The sequence below is a fragment of the Triticum dicoccoides genome, chromosome 6B, assembly GCF_002162155.2.
Source record: "Triticum dicoccoides isolate Atlit2015 ecotype Zavitan chromosome 6B, WEW_v2.0, whole genome shotgun sequence".
NCBI classification, from domain to species: domain Eukaryota; kingdom Viridiplantae; phylum Streptophyta; class Magnoliopsida; order Poales; family Poaceae; genus Triticum; species Triticum dicoccoides.
Window position 1 is genome coordinate 91,262,504 of NC_041391.1, and position 22,093 is coordinate 91,284,596.

Genomic DNA, 22,093 nt, shown 5'->3' on the forward strand with positions numbered 1-22,093 from the left:
CCACGACGACCTATGATTGTTCGATCCTGCCATTTCGGGGTGGCGCCGGCCGATTAAAAGCATTGTCTGAGGTGGACTTGGGCAACAACGGAGAGGAGTGGTGCAGGAGTGGATTTGAGTACCAGTGGAGAGGATGTGGTGTGGGGAAGGGGAAGGATTGCCGACACGTGGAGTAAAAAATATACTCCACTATAGCCTTGAAAGGATAGGAAAGGTCCGGTTTATTCCTTTAAACTGGAATTGTATCCCCCTAGAGCATTTTAAGAGATAAACAACATGCAAACAAATCAAAAACACACTTTATTTTTTATTTCCCCATTTCATTTGACAAACCCAGATACTTATCTGCCAGAGCTTCACCAAAGAGATTCAATACTTGCTTCACCTGTCCTTTCAACTCATTTGGACACCTCTTACTGAAATCCACTGAGGGCTTGTCTAAATTTATTTTTTTGCCTTGAGGCTCTTGAATATATTACCTCCGTCCCAAATTGTTTGTGTTAAATTTATTTAAATACAGATGTACGTGTGTGAGACGAAGTGAATAATTCCAATGCTGAAACCATTTTCTGGGCTGCCTGTACATTAGCTTTCATAAAAACTAAGCTATGATCTGCAAATAACAAATGACTTACTTTTGTCGCTGTTGAGAGGGGAGCTCCTACTCAGCGCATTCAGCGCCGCTTAGGAACAACCACTACACCAACAGAGCTCGCATGTTAACAATTGTATTTAACGCTTCTATGTACTACACTAACTTATACGTATTTTTTTATGAAGAACTTGCGACCTGCACTACCTACATGTGTTCAGCTAACCACTAGGGCATATCTTTGCAACTGATAAAATGCAGCACTAACACTTGAAAAACTTTCATAGCCGCTCATATATGATTTTCTTTAACAAAAATGAAACTTCGCAAATTTCAGAAAAAGTTCATGAACATGCATAAAAATGTTGCCCTAAAAAAAGTTCAATGATGAAAGAAGTTCATCAATTTTAAAAAATACTTCACAAAATTTTGAAAAATGTTCATCAAAAAATTGAAAAAAAGTTCACTAATTTGTAAAAAGTTCATTAACTTTGAAAAAAGTTCATCATTTTTTTAATATAGTTCATCAAATTTGAAGAAAAGTTCATCCAATTTGAAAAAAATGTACATTCAATTTGAAAACAGTTCATAAATATTGAAAAAAAGTTCATCAAATTTAGAAAAGTTCATCGAATTTGAAACAAAATCATCAATTCTCGAAAATAGTTCACGAAAAATAGAAAAAAGTTCATAGATTTTGAAAATAAAAGTTCATCAAATATGAAAAGGTACATCATCAATTTTGAAAAAGTCCACGTATTTAAGAAAAAGCGAAACGATGAGGGAAAGAAACTAGGAAGAAGAAGAAAAGAAAAAACAGAAAACAAAAAATGGAAAAAAGAAAAAGGAAAAAGAAAAAGGAAAAAGAAATAATAAATGAAAGAAAGAATTGAATCTTATCAAATCGTGTTGCGTGGCGGGGTGGTTGTACTTTCTAACCTTAATGCGGGTTCGAGTCACGGTGAGGAGCTTATTTTTTGCGAAATAAAGTACAGCGTAACGGGCCGGCCCAGTGCGGGGCGCTGTAGGCGCCCATTTGCAAAATACACATTAACGGGCGCCTGCAGCGCCAAATAGGATTCGCGTGTTGAGAGATCCTAGAATCACAGTAGTTTCAGTATCATTTTTATTTAGCACCCACCGTGGGCTTTAATGTGTCCAGCCCACGACACCTAACCCTAACCCTAGGTGTTGGGCTCTCGATCGATATCTTCATCGTCGCGCTAGGGTCTGCGCTGTAGTACTTCACTTTCACTCCAGCCTCCGCCGCCGCATCATGAGTGAGGGCGAGATGACGGCCAGCAGCCGCCGCCACGCCCGCTTGCCGGTTGTCGCGCCGTTGTACGACGACGACCTACTCTTCGAGATTCTTGTCCGCCTTCCCCCGCAGCCCTCCTCCCTCCCGCGCGCCTCCCTCGTCTGCAAGCGCTGGCGCCGCCTCGTCTCCGACCCCGCCTTCTGCCGCCGCTTCCGCCTCCGCCACCGCCGCAGCGCTCCTCTCCTCGGGTTCTTCGACATATTCTGTAACATCTCCTTCATACCTACTCTGGAGGCCCCCAACCGTATCCCTCCCGGCCGCTTCTCCTTGCAGCTCGACCACGGGGACGGCGACTTCATGTCCCTTGGATGCCGCCATGGTCTCGTGCTCATCTACCTTAGGAAGCGCCTCCAGATCCTGGTGTGGGACCCCGTCACCGCCGACCAGCACCGCCTCGCCATTCCCCCGGGGGTTGCGGCATGTGGGGGGAAGACCCCGATCAACGGGGCGGTGCTTCGCGCTCCTGGAGACGTCCAACACTTCCAGGTGGTCTTGGTAGTGGCATATGATGATGACCAACAACACAGACGAGCGCTCGCCTGTGTTTACTCGTCGAAGACCGGCTTATGGGGAGATCCCATCTCAACACTCTTTCCATACCAGGCGGTCGAGGCAAATGTATTCAGTTTTGCCACCCTCATTTCTACGGATGTCGCTGTGCTAGCTGGAGATTCCCTTCACTGGGTGCTTGCTGGGAATTTCAATGGCATTCTCGAGTTTGATTTGGAGAAGCAGGGGCTAGCTGTGATACGGCTGCCAGAGGAGGTCAACTGCTGGAAGCTTATGCGGGCAGAGGGCGGTGGGCTTGGTCTCCTCGGGATGTCAGACTCAAACTCGAACACCCAGTTATGGAAGAGGAAGACCAATTGTGATGGTGTTGCTTCATGGGTGCTTGGAATGACTATTGATCTGGAGAATATACTTCCTCTGAAACCAGAGGAGAAAGGGACCATTGCGATACTAGGGCTTGCTGAAGACAATAATGTGTTGTTGCTGTGGACAATTATTGGTCTCTTCGTGGTCGATCTTGAGTCATTAAAGTTCAAGAAGCTTTTCCAAACCATGATAATTTCTCAGTACTATCCATTCGAAAGTGTCTACACTGCAGGTAATACCATGTCTTACGTCGCGGCTGATGAAATTATGTTCACATCATTTTGTGTTAAGCCGACAATTTTAAGTAGTGTCGTACCGTTTGTTTATTTTGCTGCTTCATGACCTGCAGTGTCATGTACTTATGTCCTGATGCAGTGATGCTTGTGGTACTCCCTCCGTTCACTATTATAAGATGTTTTGGATATTTCAATATGGACTACGTACGGACTGAAATGAGTGAACAGACACACTAAAAGGCGTCTATATACATCCGGTTCAGAAAAAATTAGAACATCTTATAATAGTGAACGGAGGTAGCTTTTAATGTAATGATTATGATCTAGAAACAATCTGCCTGTGATTTGATTTTCGGCCGAAAAAAACTAATTTCGGCCGAATTTCGGCCATCTCGCCATGGCCCGGTACATGGCCCTTTCGGCCGAATAATTTTGGCCCAATTTGAATTTTGTGGCCCGGCCCAGCTTCTAGAGCGTTTCTGTTGGGCTTCGACTGAGACAAAACCACGAGCCCACACGCCCTAACCCTAGAATCTCCCTTTCCTCTCAATCCTCTTGGTGCCGCCGCCGCTGCGCACAGGGCACATCTCACGCGATGGCGGCTTCTTCAGCCAAGGCGCTCACTATCCTCCTGCCCTCCTCCACGTCTCCTCGCCTCCACCCCACCCACTTCATGTGCGTTGCTTCTCCAAGATTGAGGCATGGTACTCGGCGGCTGCGGCAAAGGAACTGGTGGAGCGCGAGCTGACCAGTTCAACGGAGGCAGGAGCATGGAGCAGCGGCAGCAGCATGGTGGGCGGCCGCTTGAATTGAATCTTAATTATGGATGCTTTTATATCTTCCTATTTGAAGTATGCATGCAGTTTTGGTTCTTCAGCAATTTGGCCAGGCGGCTCTGATTTACTTGTGCTGCTTTAGATTAAGGATTGTTGTGCTGCTGGGATTATGCCATGTTTGATTCAGATTTTACTCAAATTTCGGCCGAAATTCATCTGTATTTCGGTCAAATTTTATCCAAAAATTCAAATTTTGTTTCTGCAATTTCGTCCGAGATTTTACCGAAATATTTGAAATGGCCGAAATTCGTCCATCTCGGTCAGGGGCGAAATAAAACACAAAACGAAAATCAAAACACAGGAAACAATCTATTAGTGGTATCTAATTTACTTTATGTTCTTTAGCCCGGCAGTTCCTATCATATGAATATCCATACAATAAAACAATCATTACCTGTGTTTGAGAAAATAGACATTGATAAGCAATTTGTTGTACAATAACTTAACTAAGTGTTATCGTTACCTGCCTATTGGTAGATGCAAGAATTATCTAATGGTACTGTTTGTGCACAGCTGCAGTCCCATTTTTTTGACTGATGTGATGCACAATAGTTGGAAGTTGACTACATAAAAAACCAGCTTGAACCAACTAGGTAGCTCAATAGGTACATTTGGAAGCTTAGTTAGGCCTTGTTTATGGTCTTAAATCCATAATAACTACTTGATTTTAAATTTTGGTGCATGTTCGAGAAATAAAACAATGGACACCAAGATTGGCAAAAAAAATGATAGCTGAACTAAATTTCACTGTTGCTGTGTTTTGATATCTGCAACATGATGCAGCTATACATGCCTTAGCTACTAATCAAGTCAGGTTGTTCTGTTGTTCTGAAACCAGTGATAAATAGCATGTTTACTCGATGTTCAGGATATTAGTAATTTGTAGCTACTCGGTCGGGTGAGGAGTAGGGATTAATCGGTGAATCGGGCTATTAACTGAATATATCGGCAACCCATTTATCGGTAGGTTAATTAGGCCATATCTATATATCGTAGCTACATATAGCAATAATGCAGCAGCAGCAGCAATAAAGGAGAGGCAATAAGCAGCAGCAGCTTATAGCACAGAGCAGGAGCAGCATATAGCATAGCACAAAGCAGATTAGCATATAGTTATATGCTGATCTGCAAGTGCTGGTTTCGGGGAGGGGAGGGGTGAGGGGGGCGGCGAGCTCGAGCAGGAGGAATAGGCTCGGTACCTGGATCCTTGAGCAGTGCAAGCGCCTCTGCCGGATGGCGCGGCAGATGCTTGGGGCGGCGGTGGCTGCTCGGAGAGGGGGGCGGAGGCGGCTGCTCCTAGCCTCCTCAAACAAGGGTTACTAAGGGAGGGGAGGGAGAGTGAGAAGGGAGGGAATGGGCTGACCTAAAACACCCAGTTTTGGGGTAAAGGAGGGAATGGGCCAAAATTTTGGAGCCCAAATTTCTCTCTCCCTCTAATCAGTTAATTGGTCCAGTGGGATAAATCGGCCTGACAGCCGATTAATCCGCTTGACCAGTTAACGCGATGGATAAGGTGTTATTGCACCCGTGACCTACGGATTCAGGATTAACTGGCCGATTACCTTAAATATCGGCCAATATTTTTAACAGTGTGTTTACTAGTACTCAAACTGAAAGAGAAACAAGTCTGACCTTTTTGGTAGGTACAATTTCAATGAAGATTATAGTTGTACCTGCAGACGAGGTGGATCCTATCTTCTGGGCACCTTGCCGATAGATCCTGGTAGAAGTGCCATCTGATTATGTCATTGCAGTTGGAGAGTCCCAGCTGTTTTTCTTTTCTTTGTGTTCGAACCTGTTTCTTGCCAGGACATACAGCTTTTTTTGTGTGCCAGGACATGCAGCTGGCCGGATCAACCTTTTTTTATTCGATTAGTACTAGTTGCTTGCTGCAGGATCTAGGTGATGAACATTGCCGGACCACCTTTTTTTGTTCGATGAGTCATGAGTCTTTAGTTGGTTATTGAAGGATCTAGATGATCAATGTTTCCGGATCATTGATTAGTTAGGTTATGGCCAGCTTGTTTTCAGATGAGAGTCCATTTGGGGATTTTGATTTCTAGAAGGTGTCTGATGTTACGTGGACAAGGCTTCGAGATCAAGTTGGCAAGGGGTTTGCTTTATGCCTATATCAAGTGCAGGCTTTGGCCATATGTAAAGAGTCGAATTTTGAGTTGAAAAGCAGAAGGGTCGCATCAAATCCGTTACTTGTTAGTTGTTAAGTTCTTGGGAGGGTATCTGAGAGTTGCTGGTGTGAACATTGATCTAATCAATATGGGTGCCAGTTTTGGCTTCAGTTCTTGCATCTTCCTTGATTTGAAGTGTATGCTACCACTATAGTTCATTGTTGCTTCGTCGAGCACCCGTGAAAGATTGGGCGTGAACAGCCTCGCTTTAGCGTCTTGCTAGTTTGTGCCTCATCACAAAAATAATATCAGGTAGCCACATGTTTTTCCTCGAGATAAATAATATAACAGTTTGAAGTTGAAGACAACTACATGAAAACTAGAATGAACCAACTGAAATATCAAATAAGTAGCTCACTGGTGCGTTAGAAGCTAAAAGATAGTTCTATTTCTTTCATTCAATATTAGTATCTATCATGGATTATGAGTTCAAGGACTAGTCAAGACTGGTCTATGAGTCTCAACTCCAGGGCTGACTACACTTCAGTGCTGACTAGTCTTTGAGTGGCAACTTCAGTGTCGACTAGTGTCAATTAGTCACGCTTAGTGTATGAGTCTCAACCTCAGAACGACTTGTCAACTCGTAAACCTTGGTATCTATACTTATCTCACTAGTAATCTTAAATCCATAACGATGAATTTTCATGAAATTTACTAGATAATTGTTCCTTTTACCACATTAGGAGAGGGAGTAGCAAGTCCGTTTGTACTAGGGAAAACCAATACATCGAGTTCATTTCTTTTTTCGGGCTAAATTTGTTTGAAGATAATCTAAATCTGAATAGTCCATATCACTTTTGTTGCTAGAATTTATTATGTGATCTTTTTCAGGCTAAATTTATTTGAATACAATCTAAATATTAATAACCTTGATCTATATTTTCCAATATGGCATGAACTGAGCTTAAAAGTTATGTCTCTTCTGAGTTCTGACCAGCTAATGGTCTGAGTGTGCATCTTCATTTTTGTGATAGTAATCAGTTTATACTGTTTTTTAATATTCATTAACTTTGACAGTGGGTATTTTTTTTAATATGTTCCTAATGTTGTTTCGAAATTGATTCCTTTTTTTATTTGAACTACAGCTGTGAGTTCATCTAAACATCTTCTTGATGCCTCTTGTATCTATTTGGCTTTTCATTGGTTATTTTACTTCTTATGCTTGCAGAAACAGACATTGCTGGTGGACATGGTGGAGCTGATCTTTTGCACAAGACATAAGATGATTGTCCAGTTATATATGCTATGTGATGTACCGGTTGAGCAGGTAAGCATATCTTCTGCATGTATGTTGTGGTATGTGAACTGTTCTTACAAAATGTACTGCTTTGCCTTTTGTTGTCATTTCTCAAGTACCAAATTGCAAGAGAGGACTCTTCAGATTTTCTCAACAATTCTTTGGTTAGCTATAGCCCACCTCCTATCATGCTTTGATGCTAGGCTAAATCTTGAATCTTTTCTCCGTACTCCCCAAGTTCCTGCTAGTTGTGCTGAAGGTCGGGCCTGGCGCAGTGGTAGTCTCTCCACTTGTGGCCTGGAGGTCATTGGTGATGTAGGACCGTTACTCCTTCCCTGTTTATGCATATATTTGTGCTTGCCCAGAGATTAGAGTGATTTCATGCAGGTAGTAGCAAATGAACTACCAACCCTCTGCTGTGCTTCTGCGATATATTTCTGCTTTACTTTTACTTGTTGCTGCATTACCTTTAACTTCTGTTTTATGTGCCCATGGTTCTATCATGTCCTAGTTTGATTTGAATGTTGTCCTGTCTACACAAGTGATTTATAACTAACACTACCTGAGCATTTGGTTTCATATTTCTTTTTTTATATGGACTTATAGAATTGCCATTTCATGTTGCTGCTTATTTTGGATCATTGTGATACCTACTGAACTACAATTGTCACAATATTTGAAGAGTATACCTTCTTTAAATCTTATAATGCTGCTTATAGAAGAGTTTTATGGATGACTATTCTAGTTTTAGGTTGTTTTGTTAAACATTTTCCCAGCATGTCATTTGGTGTCTGCCATACTTGCGTAAATATGTAATTGGCTATTAGCCACTATTATAATTTGACAGCTCCAAACTATAGGTAGTATGCTTTGTGTGGAGTATTTTTTTTTCAGTTTTGTCCACTCTTGATGTTTAATACTTCATACAAAACACAAGATCAAAATAAAATGACTAGATTCACTATAAAAACTGGTTTTTTATCAATAATGCCATTTTTTATTTTTACTAGCATGTTACCATTAAAATAGTGGTGAAAGTATTGCTTGATACTGTAGAGAGTAAAATAACAACAACAACAACAACAACAAAGCCTTTAGTCCCAAACAAGTTGGGGTAGGCTAGAGGTGAAACCCATAAGATCTCGCAACCAACTCATGGCTCTGGCACATGGATAGCAAGCTTCCACGCACCCCTGTCCATAGCTAACTCTTTGTTGATACTCCAATCCTTCAGGTCTCTCTTAACGGACTCTTCCCATGTCAAAATCGGTCGACCCCGCCCTCTCTTGACATTCTCCGCACGCTTTAGCCGTCCGCTATGCACTGGAGCTTCTGGAGGCCTGCGCTGAATATGCCCAAACCATCTCAAACGATGTTGGACAAGCTTCTCCTCAATTGGTGCTACCCCAACTCTATCTCGTATATCATCATTCCGGACTCGATCCTTCCTCGTGTGGCCACACATCCATCTCAACATACGCATCTCCGCCACACCTAACTGTTGAACATGTCGCCTTTTAGTCGGCCAACACTCCGCGCCATACAACATTGCGGGTTGAACCGCCGCCCTGTAGAACTTGCCTTTTAGCTTTTGTGGCACTCTCTTGTCACAGAGAATGCCAGAAGCTTGGCGCCACTTCATCCATCCACCCTATACTGTAGAGAGTAAAATAAAAGTCATTTTAATTTGGACCGAAAGAAGTTTCTGCTATAGTAAGAAGACGCCTGACCCTTTGGTTCATTGGATACGAATATCACAGGAATAGAAAACTTGTACGAAATGAGATTTCATGTACCTCAAATCCTATGCGTAGGAATAGGAAGAGAGATATCCTTTGGTTCACATCATTAGATTTTTTCCATTGAGTCTAGGCTAATGTTTGTTTTCCTATGAAATGTGGAGGATAGGAAGAATTCCTCCATAGTAATAGGATTCTATTCCTACAAACCAAAAGGACTCTAAAGGAATTTTTCCTACAGAAATCCTATCCTATAGCATTCCAACAAAATTCCTCCAAACCAAAGGAGGCCTCATAATATTATAAGTTGAAGGTGTGCTAACTGCACTACCAATTACCTGTTCTCTGTTTCAGTTGTTTGTTCTGTCTAATAATGCGGAGGGTTCAACTTTTGTGGTTTTTTGACACGATTTCCATAATTCTGAAGCTAATGTTTTTCTATTTCTAGTCATAGAAAATTATGAGAGCAACCCCGATAGCTTTTCCTGATTCAGTAGTACATTTTGTTTGACTGATGATATTGCTTGCTCCGCAGGATCTACAGTTACATTTTGTTGGCTGAGATGCAGAAGTTGCTTGTCAAGTGTAGTTTCTTCCATCTGTATGCTCGACGCCGAGATTGAGCCTCTATGTAGCATGCAGTCTTCAGCTCTGAAGTGAACCTGTAGGAATTAATCGCTTGATTTGCTAATTTCAGTAGACATTCGGCGACTGGCATGAAGGCGCATTGGCCTGCTTCGATTTAATTTGCCTTGTGAGACAAGCATGTTGTCATGAGCTTAAACTATCAACTGATCTTGCTTGCATTTTATTATCTTCTGTGTTGTATCAGCAGGGAGAGGTTTTGACGTCCGATTTGTCTTTTTTTTTTCTTTTGCCGAATCTCTACCTGGTTACGTGCTGCCTCGAGCTGTTCGAACTCCTCCAGGTTCTCGTACCTGGCGGCCGGAGACCACTTGGGGGTTGATTTGGATGAGCGGCGGGGTGTTGCGCGTGTGCAGAGGGGGAAGTTGAGCTTCGTTTTGCAACCATAGAGTTCTACCGCCACGCCCTCGCCATGAGCTCCACCGACTGTTGGGAGCCCGGCCAATATCGGACGCCGGTGTCATTGTCTTTGATTCGTCGGCGTAGATCTGCGCCTCGAATCAGCCGTGATATACTTATGTCAGGCTGGACGTAGCAAGCGGTCTTTCTGGCCCGTTCGTGGCCCGTTTGGTCTTGGCCCTCTACAGAAAATGGTCGGTCCGGTCTGCCAAATTCGGCCCGAAAAAATCTTAGTCCGGTCCGGTCTTTAACTGGTTCGTTCGAGCGGACCGAGAAAACACGATCAGCGCCGTCGCCGTTCCTCGTTGTCACGGCCACCAGCAGCCCCAGGATGAACGACCGTGTCCCAGAGCTTCCCCTCTCCTTACTTCCTTTCCTCCCCTTCGGCCGTAGCTTCTTGCCGCTGCTCTCCATCGCTGTCATGTGTGCACTTTTGCTGAACTCGTGTTCTCGACCATGGCATCGACCCAACCGTAGCAGCAATTCCTGTCATGCCAGTGGAATTTGTTGCCATGGTAGCGCTTTTCGCGATGCAGACAAAGTGCCATGTCAGCCGTTTCAGCGCATCACGCACACAGCCAAGTTGGATCGTGGCAGAAACGGTCTGTCGTGATTTTCGTATCATGGGAGCAATACTCGGTCGTGATTTTCACGTCCAACAAATCAGGAAAGTACTTGCTTTGGAAGGCGTAATATTATCAGCGTGGAGACGGTCCGGGCCTGCTTAAATAAGTGGAGTGAACAAGTTAAGCAAGTACTGGATTGGACACCCCTTGCTTAAATAAACTGAGGACTTGTCTAAATTTATTTTTTGCCCTGATGCTCTGCAATATAATTCCAACGCTGAAACTATTTTCTGGGCTGCCTGTACATTAGCTTTCATAAAAAAAGCTATAATCTGTAAATAACAAATAACTTACTTTTGTCGTTGTTGAGAGATGCTAGAATCACAGCAGTTTCAGCATCATTTCTATTTAGCACCCAGCGTGGGCTTTGAATCGTCCAGCCCACGACACCTAAACCCTTACTGTTTGGGCTCTCGATCCCTCACGCTACGGTCTGCACCTGTACTTCACTTCCACTCCACCCTCCGCCGCCGCATCAGTGAGTGAGAAGGGCGAGATGACGGCCCGCCTCCGCCGCTCGCCGGCGGCGTCCCCGCTGGACGACGACGACCTGCTCTGCGAGATCCTCCTACGCTTCCCCCCGCATCCCTCCTCCCTCCCGCGCGCCTCCCTCGTCTGCAAGCGCTGGCGCCGCCTTGTCTCCGACACCGGATTCTCCCGCCGCTTCCGCCTCCGCCACCGCCGCAACCCTCCTCTCCTCGGGTTCTTCGACAGGGACCTCTCCTTCTCACCTACTCTGGAGCCCCCCAACCGTGTCCCTCCCGGCCGCTTCTCCTTGCAGCGCGACGACGACGACGACGACCGCTTTGTACCTCTTGGATGCCGCCATGGCCTCGTGCTCATCTACATTCCTGCGCGTCTTCAGATCCTGGTGTGGGACCCCATCACCGCCGACCAGCACTACATCGCCATCCCCCCTGCGGTTGCGGCATGTCCGGGGAAGGCTCGGATCAACGGGGCGGTGTTTCGCGCTGCGGGAGACGTCCAACACTTCCAGGTGGTCGCGGTAATTGCATACGGCGATGACCATCAGCATAGACGAGCGCTGGCCTGTGTTTACTCGTCTAAGGCCGGCTTATGGGGAGATCCCATCTCAACACCCCTTCCATACCGGGCAGTCCAGGCTGATGCAATCAGTGTTCCCACTCTCGTTTTTGCGGATGAAGCTGTGCTGGCTGGAGATTCCCTTCACTGGCTGCTTGATGGGAATTTCAATGGGATTCTCGAGTTTGATTTGGAGAAGCAGAGGCTAGCTGTGATACGGCTGCCAGAGGAGGTCAACTGCTTGAAGCTTGTGGGGGCAGAGGGCGGTGGGCTTGGTCTCCTCGGGCGGTCAGTCACAAGCTGCATGACCCAGTTATGGAAGAGGAAGTCCAATTGTGATGGTGTTGCTCCATGGGTGCTAGGAAGGACTATTGATCTGGAGGAGATACTTTCCATGAAACCAGAGCTGAAAGGGACCTTTGCAGGGGCCACTGCAATATTAGGGTTTGCAGAAGACAATAATTTGTTGTTGCTGTGGACAATTACCGGCCTCGTCGTGATCCATCTTGAGTCGTTGAAGTTCAAGAAGCTTTTCAAAACTAATACGTTTTTTCAGTATCATGCGTTCGAAGGTGTCTACACTGCTGCAGGTAATACCTTGTCTTAAGTTGCGGTTAGAACAAAACCAAGCTGTGTTTCGATAAGTGGCTGATGAAATTGTGTTCACTTCATTTTGTGTTAAGCCGACAATTTTAAGTAATGTCATGCCATTTGTTTATTTTGCTGCTTCATGACCTGCAGTGTTATGTTCTCATGCTTGCGTGGTGGTTTTTAATGTAATGATTATGATCCAGAAAATATATTATAGTGGTATCTAATTTAATTTATATTCTCAAACCTGGCAGGTCCTATCATATGAATATGAGGATATCCATACAATAAAACAATCATCACCTATGTTTGAGAAAATGAACAATGATTAGCAAAATTGGCATTTTTTGTAGAATAACTGAACTAAGTGATATTGACATATCGTTAACTGTGTTTGTGCATAGCTGCAGTCCCATTTTTTTGACTGATGTGATGCACAACAGTTGGAACTTGGAAGTCGACTACATGAAAAACCACCTATATTTCTTTCATTCAGTTTGAATCAGCTAGGTAGCTCAGAATGTACATTTGGAAGCTTAATTAGGCTTAGCTATATTTCTTTCATTCAGTATTATTGTCTCTGCTGGTGTTGTTTATGGTCTTAAATCGATAATAACTGCTTGATTTTATATTTTGTGCGTGTTCGAGAAAAAAAATGGACACCTGGTACTCGCTGTTGATTCACATTTTTTTAAAAATAATCCATAATAACTACTTGATTGGAAAGAATCTGTGATAGTTTAACTAAATTTCACTGTTGCTTCATTTTGATATCTGCAACATGATGCAGCTAGACATGCCTTTAGCTACTAATCAAGTCAGGATGTTTGCTTGTGACAATTGCCAACGTTCTATTGTTCTGAAACCAGTGATAAATAGCATGTTTACTGATACTCGAACTGAAAGAGAAACGAGTCTTAACTTTTTTGGTAGGTACAATTCCAATCAAGATTATAGTTCTACCTGCAGAAGAGGTGGATCCTACCTTCCGGGCGCCTTGCCGATAGATCCTGTTAGGAAAAGTGTCAGCATTCGGATTATGTCATTGTAGTTGGAGAGTCCCAGCTGTTTTTCTTTTCCTTTTGTTCGAACATGTTCCGTGCCAGGACATACAGCGGCTGGATCACCTTTTTTTTGTTCGATGAGTCCTAGTTGCTTGCTGCAGGATCTAGGTGATCAATTTTGCTGGATCACCTTTTTTTGTTCGATGAGTCTTAGTTGGTTATTCAAGGATCTAGATGATCAAAGTTCCCAAATAATTGATTGATTAAGTTATGGCCATCTTGTTTTTTGATGAGCGTCCATTTGGGATTTGATTTCTGGTAGGTCTCCGATGTTGTTACATGGACAAGGCTTCCAGAACTAGTTGGCTGGGTGCACTACCGGACTCGCGGTCTATGCCTACGGCCAGGGGCCGTCGGCATAGGCCCCATAGCCGTCGGCATAGATCTATGCCGACGGCTGCCGTCGGCATATCCCCGTCAGTGTAGATCACGTCAGCGTACTCCTGTCAGACCGTCGGCACAATAATGCCGTCGGCATAGGTGGCTATGCCGACGGCCCTGGCGCAGCCGTCGGCATAGATTAGCCGTCGGCGTAGTTTTCCGTCTGACGGCAACGGACTGCGCCGTCAAAACTGTTGGCGGTTCAGGGGGCGACACGTGGCGAAGATATGCCTACGGCAAAGCCGTCGGCATAGATATAAATCTATGCCGACGGCTTTGCCGTAGGCATATCTTCGCCACGTGTCGCTCCCTGGTTTAACCTGGCGGCAGGGCGGCATAGCCGTCGGCATAGATTTATATCTATGCTGACGGCTTTGCCGTAGGCATAGCCCTGCCACGTGTCGCCTCCTGGTGGCCCTGGGCGTATCTATGCCGACGGCTTTGCCGTAGGCATAGTTTTGTTTTTTTTATTTTTCCTGTTTTCTCTTTTCCAATTCATTTGACAACATTTCAAAACAGAATAATATGAAATATGACAGTTCATCAACATCATTTAAACATAGTCAAGTTCATCATCTAAAGATCATCACCGGCGAAAGTCCACGAACATAAGAATAGTGCAAGACATGAAACATCATAAAAGTTGAAACATGAAAGACATGGCATAACGGCCGCATACACCATCGACATCAAGCACCACCGAGTCCACCTCCGCCAAAACCACCACCACCACCGAGTCCACCTCCGCCAAAACCACCACCAAGTCCACCTCCGCCAAAACCGCCACCGCCAAGTCCACCTCCGCCAAAACCGCCACCGCCAAGTCCTCCTCCGCCAAAACCGCCACCGCGACCACCATCACTCTGCCAGGTCGGAGTGACTGGGGTCGACGGAGCAAGAGTCGAGCCACCGGTCCCCTACATGTTTGAAAGAAGTTTCTAACGGTAAATATGACATGATAGTGTTGAATGAACGAGAACTAGTTTGTCATTAGTTAGGCAAATTTACTAACCGGAGTATCACCGCCTAGTGCCAGCCATTCCTCGAACGTGGGAAGGTGTGGGGCGTCTCCCGCAGGTGGTGGTGGGGGTCCAACTTGTGGTGGCTCCGTGCGGTTAGTCCAAGACGCCAAGATAGCCTGGATGTTAGTTAAACAAGTCCACTTAGAAACAAGCCGTGATCAACAAAGTCAGAAGGAATGAAAGTGCAAATTTGAGCTTGGTTTAAGAGGGCAAAACTAACCGCCATTGCTTGACGGCTGTAATCATCGTTTGCCTTCACTCGTTGCAAGTACTCCCTCACCTCAATATGCCTATGCTCGAGAAAGGCCTGATATGCCTACAAAATTGAGGTTGTTTCTAAGTGGGCAGTGATGAAAATAAACTAAGAAAGATAGAGACAAAGAAGATAAGGGGAAGTACTTACAGCATGTTGGCGGACTAAGGGAGGCTGCGAACGCCCCGTACTCTCTAACGGGCTCGGGTTGGTAGCTCGAAGCCGTGTGTAGGAGATCGACGGAGTGATCAAGCCATCGAAACACGGATACCGGCCATGGGACTTACCCTGGATGGCCACCACCGCCGTGTCGTCGATCTGAGACTGGGCGACCTCAGGAACGGGAACATCTGGATGCAACTTCTGATAGTTCTGAGTGTAAGACTCCAGGTGTTGCTCGGTGTTGCCGTAGTACTGGCTCTCGCCCTCCTTGCGATCACTCCGCTCGCGGGCCAGCTTCCACGACTCCATGTCTGAGAGCGGCCTCTGCAACTTGTCCTCCTGCAACGTCAAACATAAGTTAGCCATACATAAGAACATGACGGTAAAGAAGAACCAAAATGCATCTTTCATATAGATATACCTTCATGGCCTTGAAGCCCCAGTGGTTCCTGTTTCCTTGGCCGTGTGTCCCGTCTTTTCCACGGTTAGCCCGGGCCTTGATGCTCTTGGCAACAAACTCTGGATCATCACCGACCCACCTATCCACCAAACACGCCCATCCGTCATGCCTTCCATAGCACCAACGAGGAACAACCTATGCAAATTTTGGAAGCATGACATGTGAGCACGAAACATATAGTTGACTCCTTGAAACAATGAAAAGTCAGTAATAGTTACCATCATGAACTGCTCCCTGCTCATGGTAATTTTGTCCCTCTTTGCTTGAGTTTTGGTCATCTTTTGTTGTAGGTAGATGTGGTAGTACTGTGAGACGGCAACCCAACGCACCTCGTACTGCAACTGACGAGCTTTCTTCTTTGCAGACGCAAGTAAGACCACGTCGGCTCTGGCCTTGTGCTCGTCAAGAACTCTATAGAGTTGCTGCAATCATGCATAAACCAGAAGCAAACAAGGCATGAGTTGAGTGATTCAATGATAAACTATGAACGAAACTAAAGACAAGTGATTCAAAATGGAACTTACCCAAAATTTGGTGATCACGGCCTTAGCGGCCGTCCCGTACTCCGCGTTGCAGCAAGCCTCGTAGTGGGCCTAGCTTGTGGCCAAAACACGCAGCTGTGGGTCCCTGTCTGGCCGCGGGCAGAATAGGCCAGGCCAAAACTGCTTCAACAGGACAGTGAGAAGGCTGTTCGGTTTACGGCCCTTTCCGTGAAGGATCCAGTTACTGCAAAAGAATCAAAGGGTTGCCATGTGTACAATAAAAAAATGTTGTCATGTGTTGAAAGTATGATTGAGATGCACTTACTTTGTCCCTGCAGGTTCAATGAGCCACTTGTGCGCCTCGATAGAAGGTGGTGTAGGTACTCCGGCATTACCACGCAGCCACCCCTGCGGAGCACCCGGTGGCAAGTCACCCCACAACTCGGGGTCAACCTCCCCTCCACCCTCCTCGCCCTCCTCGGCCTCCTCCTCCTCGGCCTCCTCCTCCTCGGCCTCCTCCTCCTCGGCCTCCTCCTCCTCGGCATCAGGAATATACTCCTCCTCCTCAGACTCAGAAGCTGCATCAGCATAGGAGGGCATCGAAGAAGACCCTCCTATTTCGGACACGGCCCGGAGTTTTTTGGCCCGGTTGCCTCTCCCCCCACCTCCTCGTCCTCTAGGGGCTCTCCCCCACCCCTCCTCCTCTAGGGTCTCCTCCCCCGACCCCTCCACCTCCCTGTGAGGTGCCATCCTCGCGTAGTCGGGAGGGAACCTTGTGGGCTCGTCCACTCCGAGTAAGTCCTCCTTTGATTTTACTGAGGAAACTGGCACCGCTGGACTTGCCCATGATTAGCAAACCTGCATTGAGAAGAGAATAAACAATTAGTAAGGATATAAAAAAACAAGCATACAGGAAAGACATTAATAACGGAAGAGAACATTATTAAAAGAACATACATTTTCTAGAACCCATATGAATCATCACTATTGTAATCTATTTGTCGACCGGTCTCATCATCACTATCCCGCATATCTTCTTCGTTTTCTGACGGAGGTGGAGGCTCTTCCTCATCGTCAGCGTCAGCGTCTTCATTTAACTTTTCAAGCATAATTATGTCTCTTTGATTCACAATTGCCTCACCATCAATCCGGCAGCCGTCGTCGTTTGGGTCCAGGTCAACATAACCCAAGTCATCATCCTCCTTGTTTCGGACCACGCCATCATGTTCCTCTTGAAAAAACACTCCCTCGTATGTCATGGGGTTTATGTTGTAGTAATCATCATCGTTCGGGTCCGGTAGCTTACCATGTGGCGACACCTTGAACACAACTTCCCAACCCTTTAGGTACTCTTTCTGGCATGGGTAAGGCAGATAATATACTTGTGTGGCCTGGGTAGCGGCGATAAAGAGATCAGCTCCGGCATAGACGGTTGATGGTTTAACTTCAACTAAACCAACAGAAGGCGTATGTCTCAGACCCTTTTTGGGGTCGAACCATCGGCATTTGAACACAGTTAGACTTAGGTGTTTACGGCCACATTTGAATGTAAGCTCGTATATTTTTCCTACCCTTCCGTAGTAATCTACATTATTATCTCCTTCGGTGAAGACTCCGGTATTTATGGTTTTGGGATCAGGCCGACTGTTCTGGTGCTCCTCTGTATGGAAGCGATACCCATTCACATCATACTTTTGGCATGTCATGACGGTAGGGTCAAAACCCATGGAAACCCATCTCAATTCTTCATCCATTGATTCGTTCGGATCATTTCCCTACAAGTTTAATTGAAATTATAGGGTGCATGAGTTTAATTGGAAGTGTGAAATGGGTAATAGGGAAGTGTGAAAAATTACTTTCTCCATGAACCACGCAATGAAATTTTTCCTTCCATCAGCACCCTTTCGGAGAAGAGCAAGTGCCTCCGCTTCAGTAGGAGGCAGCATCCCCGTCCACTCTTCCTCAACGAATCAACTACAATAAGAAAAGCGGTATAAGAACTAGGCAAAGTGAACATAATGAATTGACTAAAAGAATGGTGCAAAGGTATTACCTCATCCACTCATCCTCAACTTCCTTGATGTTGTGCAAGATATAGAACATGACATCCTCCCACTCATCTCGTGGCATGACATAAGATGTCGAGCATCCAGCCCTGCCACCTTGCCCGATGAATAGAGGCAACTTGGGTTTATACTTGGGTTCTTCTGTATTGTATCGAGACACCTTATTGTGCAACGTGGGAACATGGTCCAGATAGTAGGTTGTCCTGAGGTCTGCCACCTCCTCTAGGATAACTGCCTCAGCTATGGAAGCTTCAATCTTAGCTTTGTTTCCACATTTCTATCTCAGATGCTTGTTCTGTCTCTCAGGGCCGTACTGCCAACGATACTACACAGGCCCCCCCAACAATACCTCGTTCGCAAGGTGCAAAATGAGATGTGTCATCGGAGTAAAGAAGCCTGGCGGGAAGATCTTCTCTAGCTTGCATATCAACTCCGGCGCCTTCTTATGCATTTCTTTTATCTTCTCAGGACATACTTCTTTAGCACAAAGCGTTCGGAAGAAATGGCTTAACTCCGCAAGCACACGCCAGACACGCTCGGGAACATAGCCCCGAACCATCACCGGCATAATCCGCTCAATCCATACATGATAGTCATGACTCTTGAGCCCGGTCACTCTGCCCGTTGAAAGATTGACCCCCTTACTTATATTCGACGCATAACCATCAGTGAACTTCACGACGTGTTTCAGCCACTTGAATGCCTCCATCTTATGATCCTTCGTAAGTACGAAGTCAGCATCTGGCTTGAACCAAGATTTTCGACTGCCTGTGGGAGGTTGCATGTGAAGACGTGGTCTATCACAAATATTCTGTTGATCGACTCTAGCATTAACATTATCCTTTGTCTTATCAGGAATGTTGAGGATCGTGTTAAAAAGGGACTCTGCGACATTCTTTTCGGTGTGCATCACGTCGATGTTGTATGGAAGTTTCAGGTCCTTAAAATAGGGAAGCTGCGTGAAGGGGGTAATGTGAGTCCAGTTGTGCGTCTCACCATATCCTTCAAAACATTTTTTCCCTTTACCGATGCCTTTGCCTTTGCCTTTGCCTTTGCCTTTCCCTTCACCGACAGGCTTAAGAGCTTTGAGCTGAGCAAGCACATCCGCACCAGAAAACGTTGGAATCTCGTTTACTTCATGGACAACTTTGCCTTTTGTGAAGTTCTTCTTGTCTTCCCTATCAGGATGGTCTGGAGGGAGGAATTGTCGATGCTGGTCAAAGGCAACATACTTGCCACCCTTCTTCAGCCAAATGAAAATCAAGGCCTGCATGCACACTGGGCAAGGCATCTTTCCACTTGTACACCATCCGTAGAACAGGGCATAGCCGGGAAAGTCATGCATGCAATACTGTAGCCAAACTTTCATCAAGAAATTTTTTTGTAGATGCCGGTCGTATGTCAACCTCGGGAAGTACCAAGAATGGTGCAAATCATCCACCAACGGCTGCATAAACACACTCAAATTCTTCCCTGGATATTCAGGCCCCGGAATTATAAGCGACAGGAACATGGTCTTGCGTTGCATTATGGCGCCGGGAGGGAGATTGAGCGGAATAACAAATATGGGCCAGCAGCTGTATGGATTAGACGACATACCATATGGATTGAACCCATCACCCGTTATAGCAATTCTGACATTCCCAGCCTCGGCTGCTTCCTCCGGGTACTTTATATCGAATGACTTCCATGCTTCACCTTCTGATGTATGTACAATTTTTTTTGGATTGTACCTTTTCCCTTCCTTGTGCCACTTCATCATTTTGGCAGACTCCTCGGTGATGAAAAGGCGCTGCAGTCTTTTTATAAAATCAAGATACCGAAGAACCTTCACAGGGATTTTTAGCTGCCGCTTCTGACCATGCTTATCGACCACCTCAATATACCGAGAGGAACCGCACTTCCTACAGTAGTTGTCATTCGCATACTCATGCCTAAACAAAAGGCAATTCTTTGGACAAACATGTATTTTCTCATAGTCCATGGAGAGCGCCTTCATGATTTTCTTCGTACCGTACAGGGTTTTCGGCAGTTCATGGCCCTCGGGCAGGCTGTTAGCCCATACTCCCAGAAATGCTTCGAAGCAACCTCGGCTACAGCCGTACTCAGCCTTCACTTCCACCAGTTGCAAGATGGCATCCAGCACAGACAGCTTGGCACCCTCATAGAGAGGTTTCTTTGACGCGGCCAAGATTTCCAGGAAGGCCTTTGCGGTTTCCTCCGGCTCCTCCGATTCATTCGCTGAATGTGACGGAGGTGTCGGCTGTGCGGCAAAGACATCATCTAGCATGTCTCTAACCCCATCATCCTCATAACCAGCGGCGCGTTGTCGTATCACATCCTCTCTACCACGGTCCCGCTGGGCAAAGTTTATCGGCATATTAAAGTTGGGCATAAATCCATGCGTGCGAAGGTGCTTAGTCATTGCACTCTTATCTCTGCGGATACGTCTCTTACATCTGGCACACGGGCATTCTGGCACCATCCTCATTGGACTACGGAATATCTCTTTCAAAAACACATCAGTTTTCTCGACCCACTCTGTTGTTACTTGATTCCGACGGAAACACCCACCATACATCCACTGATTATCTGCCATCTCTGCTTTATTGGAACCCACACAACAAAATTAATGATTCATTTAAATTACCCACATCAATATTTTATTTTTTACAAGGTTGACGAGTAATCCACCTACATCTCTAATAGGTAAAGATGGGTCCTAATCCCACCCGAGAATGTGTAGATTGAGTACGGTCCATGCTCTACCCCATTCCGAGACAAAATTTCGGCAGCACCTCCCCGCTGTTCTCCAAATACACGTCTCGGAAAAATGCCGAGAGAATGTGCATCCGGAGAACAACAGGGAGGCGCCGCCGAAATCCTGTCTCGGAACGGGGTAGAGCATGAACAACGTACCCAATCTACACATCCTCGGGCTGTCCGTGGAAAGCGCTGGACAATCCGAAAGAGCTGCGGTGATAAATATGCAATTGAATGCATATTTATCGATGCAACCCTTTCGGACGGGAGATCTAGGTTACGCGACTTGATGTGAAAATTCAATCTAGTTAAACGAGGCTAGGAGTTGAAGGTGGATTCGTAGCTCACCCTCCGCTGTAGAGGAAGTAGTCTAGCAGCGGCAGGATCACGGACCAAACCCAGACGACGAAGGCTCCAGTGAGATGAAATACCACAAAGCCTGTAAATTTTACCGAGTCAAAAATTTGAGGGCATCACATCACATAAAGCATTGACACTTCAAACTATGAAAAAATCATATTGCTGATGACATCTAGTCAAGGTTTTAGATCATCATGATACTTCAAATCCTAATTTTCATCAAGTGTCAAATTTTGTTCTTCAATTTTTTTAGAAAGATCATCATGATAAAATAACTACTCATCAGATACAAATTTTGTCAACATCACAAAATGAAACTATAGCTATTTGATAACATCTCAAATATACCAATTTTGTTCTTCAAAATTTTTTTAGCGCGTCTCGCATAGCTATTTGACAACATCACCAACTTGACCAAAGCTATAACTAACCAATATAAATCAATCCATCCATTCATCCATACAACATGCATCTATCACATATATAACAAGCTGTAAAAATTGCAAAAAAATGAAGAAGAAAAAAAAGCTCACCGGGGCGGCCGGGGATGGTGAGGCAGGGGCGGCCGGTGCAGCGGGCGAGCAGGGGGCCTCGGTGGAGGGCAGGGCCGGCCAGGGACGGGAGCGCTGGGCGCACGGGCCGGCAGGAGCCGCGGCCGGCGCGCGGTCGGTGGGAGGCCGGGGCAGCGGCGGGGTCGGGAGAACTGCGGGGCGACGGCGGCAACTCCGGGAGCGGCTAAGCGGGTGTGGAGGCGG

The 22,093-nt window shown here is 45.7% G+C and overlaps 2 protein-coding genes across 2 annotated transcripts; both read left to right on the forward strand.

Moving 5' to 3' along the window:
- The first annotated feature begins 1,883 nt into the window (after positions 1-1,883).
- LOC119320823 lies at positions 1,884-9,868 on the forward strand. The gene is made up of 5 exons (XM_037594761.1): positions 1,884-3,018; positions 3,162-3,172; positions 3,554-3,814; positions 7,213-7,311; positions 9,556-9,868. Exons 1-5 carry the CDS (start codon positions 1,884-1,886, stop codon positions 9,580-9,582), a joined length of 1,533 nt encoding a protein of 510 aa, XP_037450658.1. The 3' UTR covers positions 9,583-9,868.
- A 1,318-nt stretch (positions 9,869-11,186) lies between these two features.
- LOC119320824 lies at positions 11,187-12,593 on the forward strand. Its single transcript, XM_037594762.1, has 2 exons — positions 11,187-12,324; positions 12,580-12,593. The coding sequence occupies exons 1-2, from the start codon at positions 11,187-11,189 to the stop codon at positions 12,591-12,593; spliced, it is 1,152 nt and encodes a 383-aa protein (XP_037450659.1).
- The last annotated feature ends 9,500 nt before the right edge of the window (positions 12,594-22,093 follow it).

Bases quoted from the DNA above. Each gene is read 5' to 3' on its own strand.
- LOC119320823 (XM_037594761.1), top strand. From the start codon at position 1,884: ATGACGGCCAGCAGCCGCCGCCACGCCCGCTTGCCGGTTGTCGCGCCG. The intron at 3,815-7,212 runs GTGGGCGGCCGC...TTATGCTTGCAG, and splicing joins GGAGCAGCGGCAGCAGCATG to AAACAGACATTGCTGGTGGA. The intron at 7,312-9,555 runs GTAAGCATATCT...CTTGCTCCGCAG, and splicing joins GTGATGTACCGGTTGAGCAG to GATCTACAGTTACATTTTGT.
- LOC119320824 (XM_037594762.1), top strand. From the start codon at position 11,187: ATGACGGCCCGCCTCCGCCGCTCGCCGGCGGCGTCCCCGCTGGACGAC.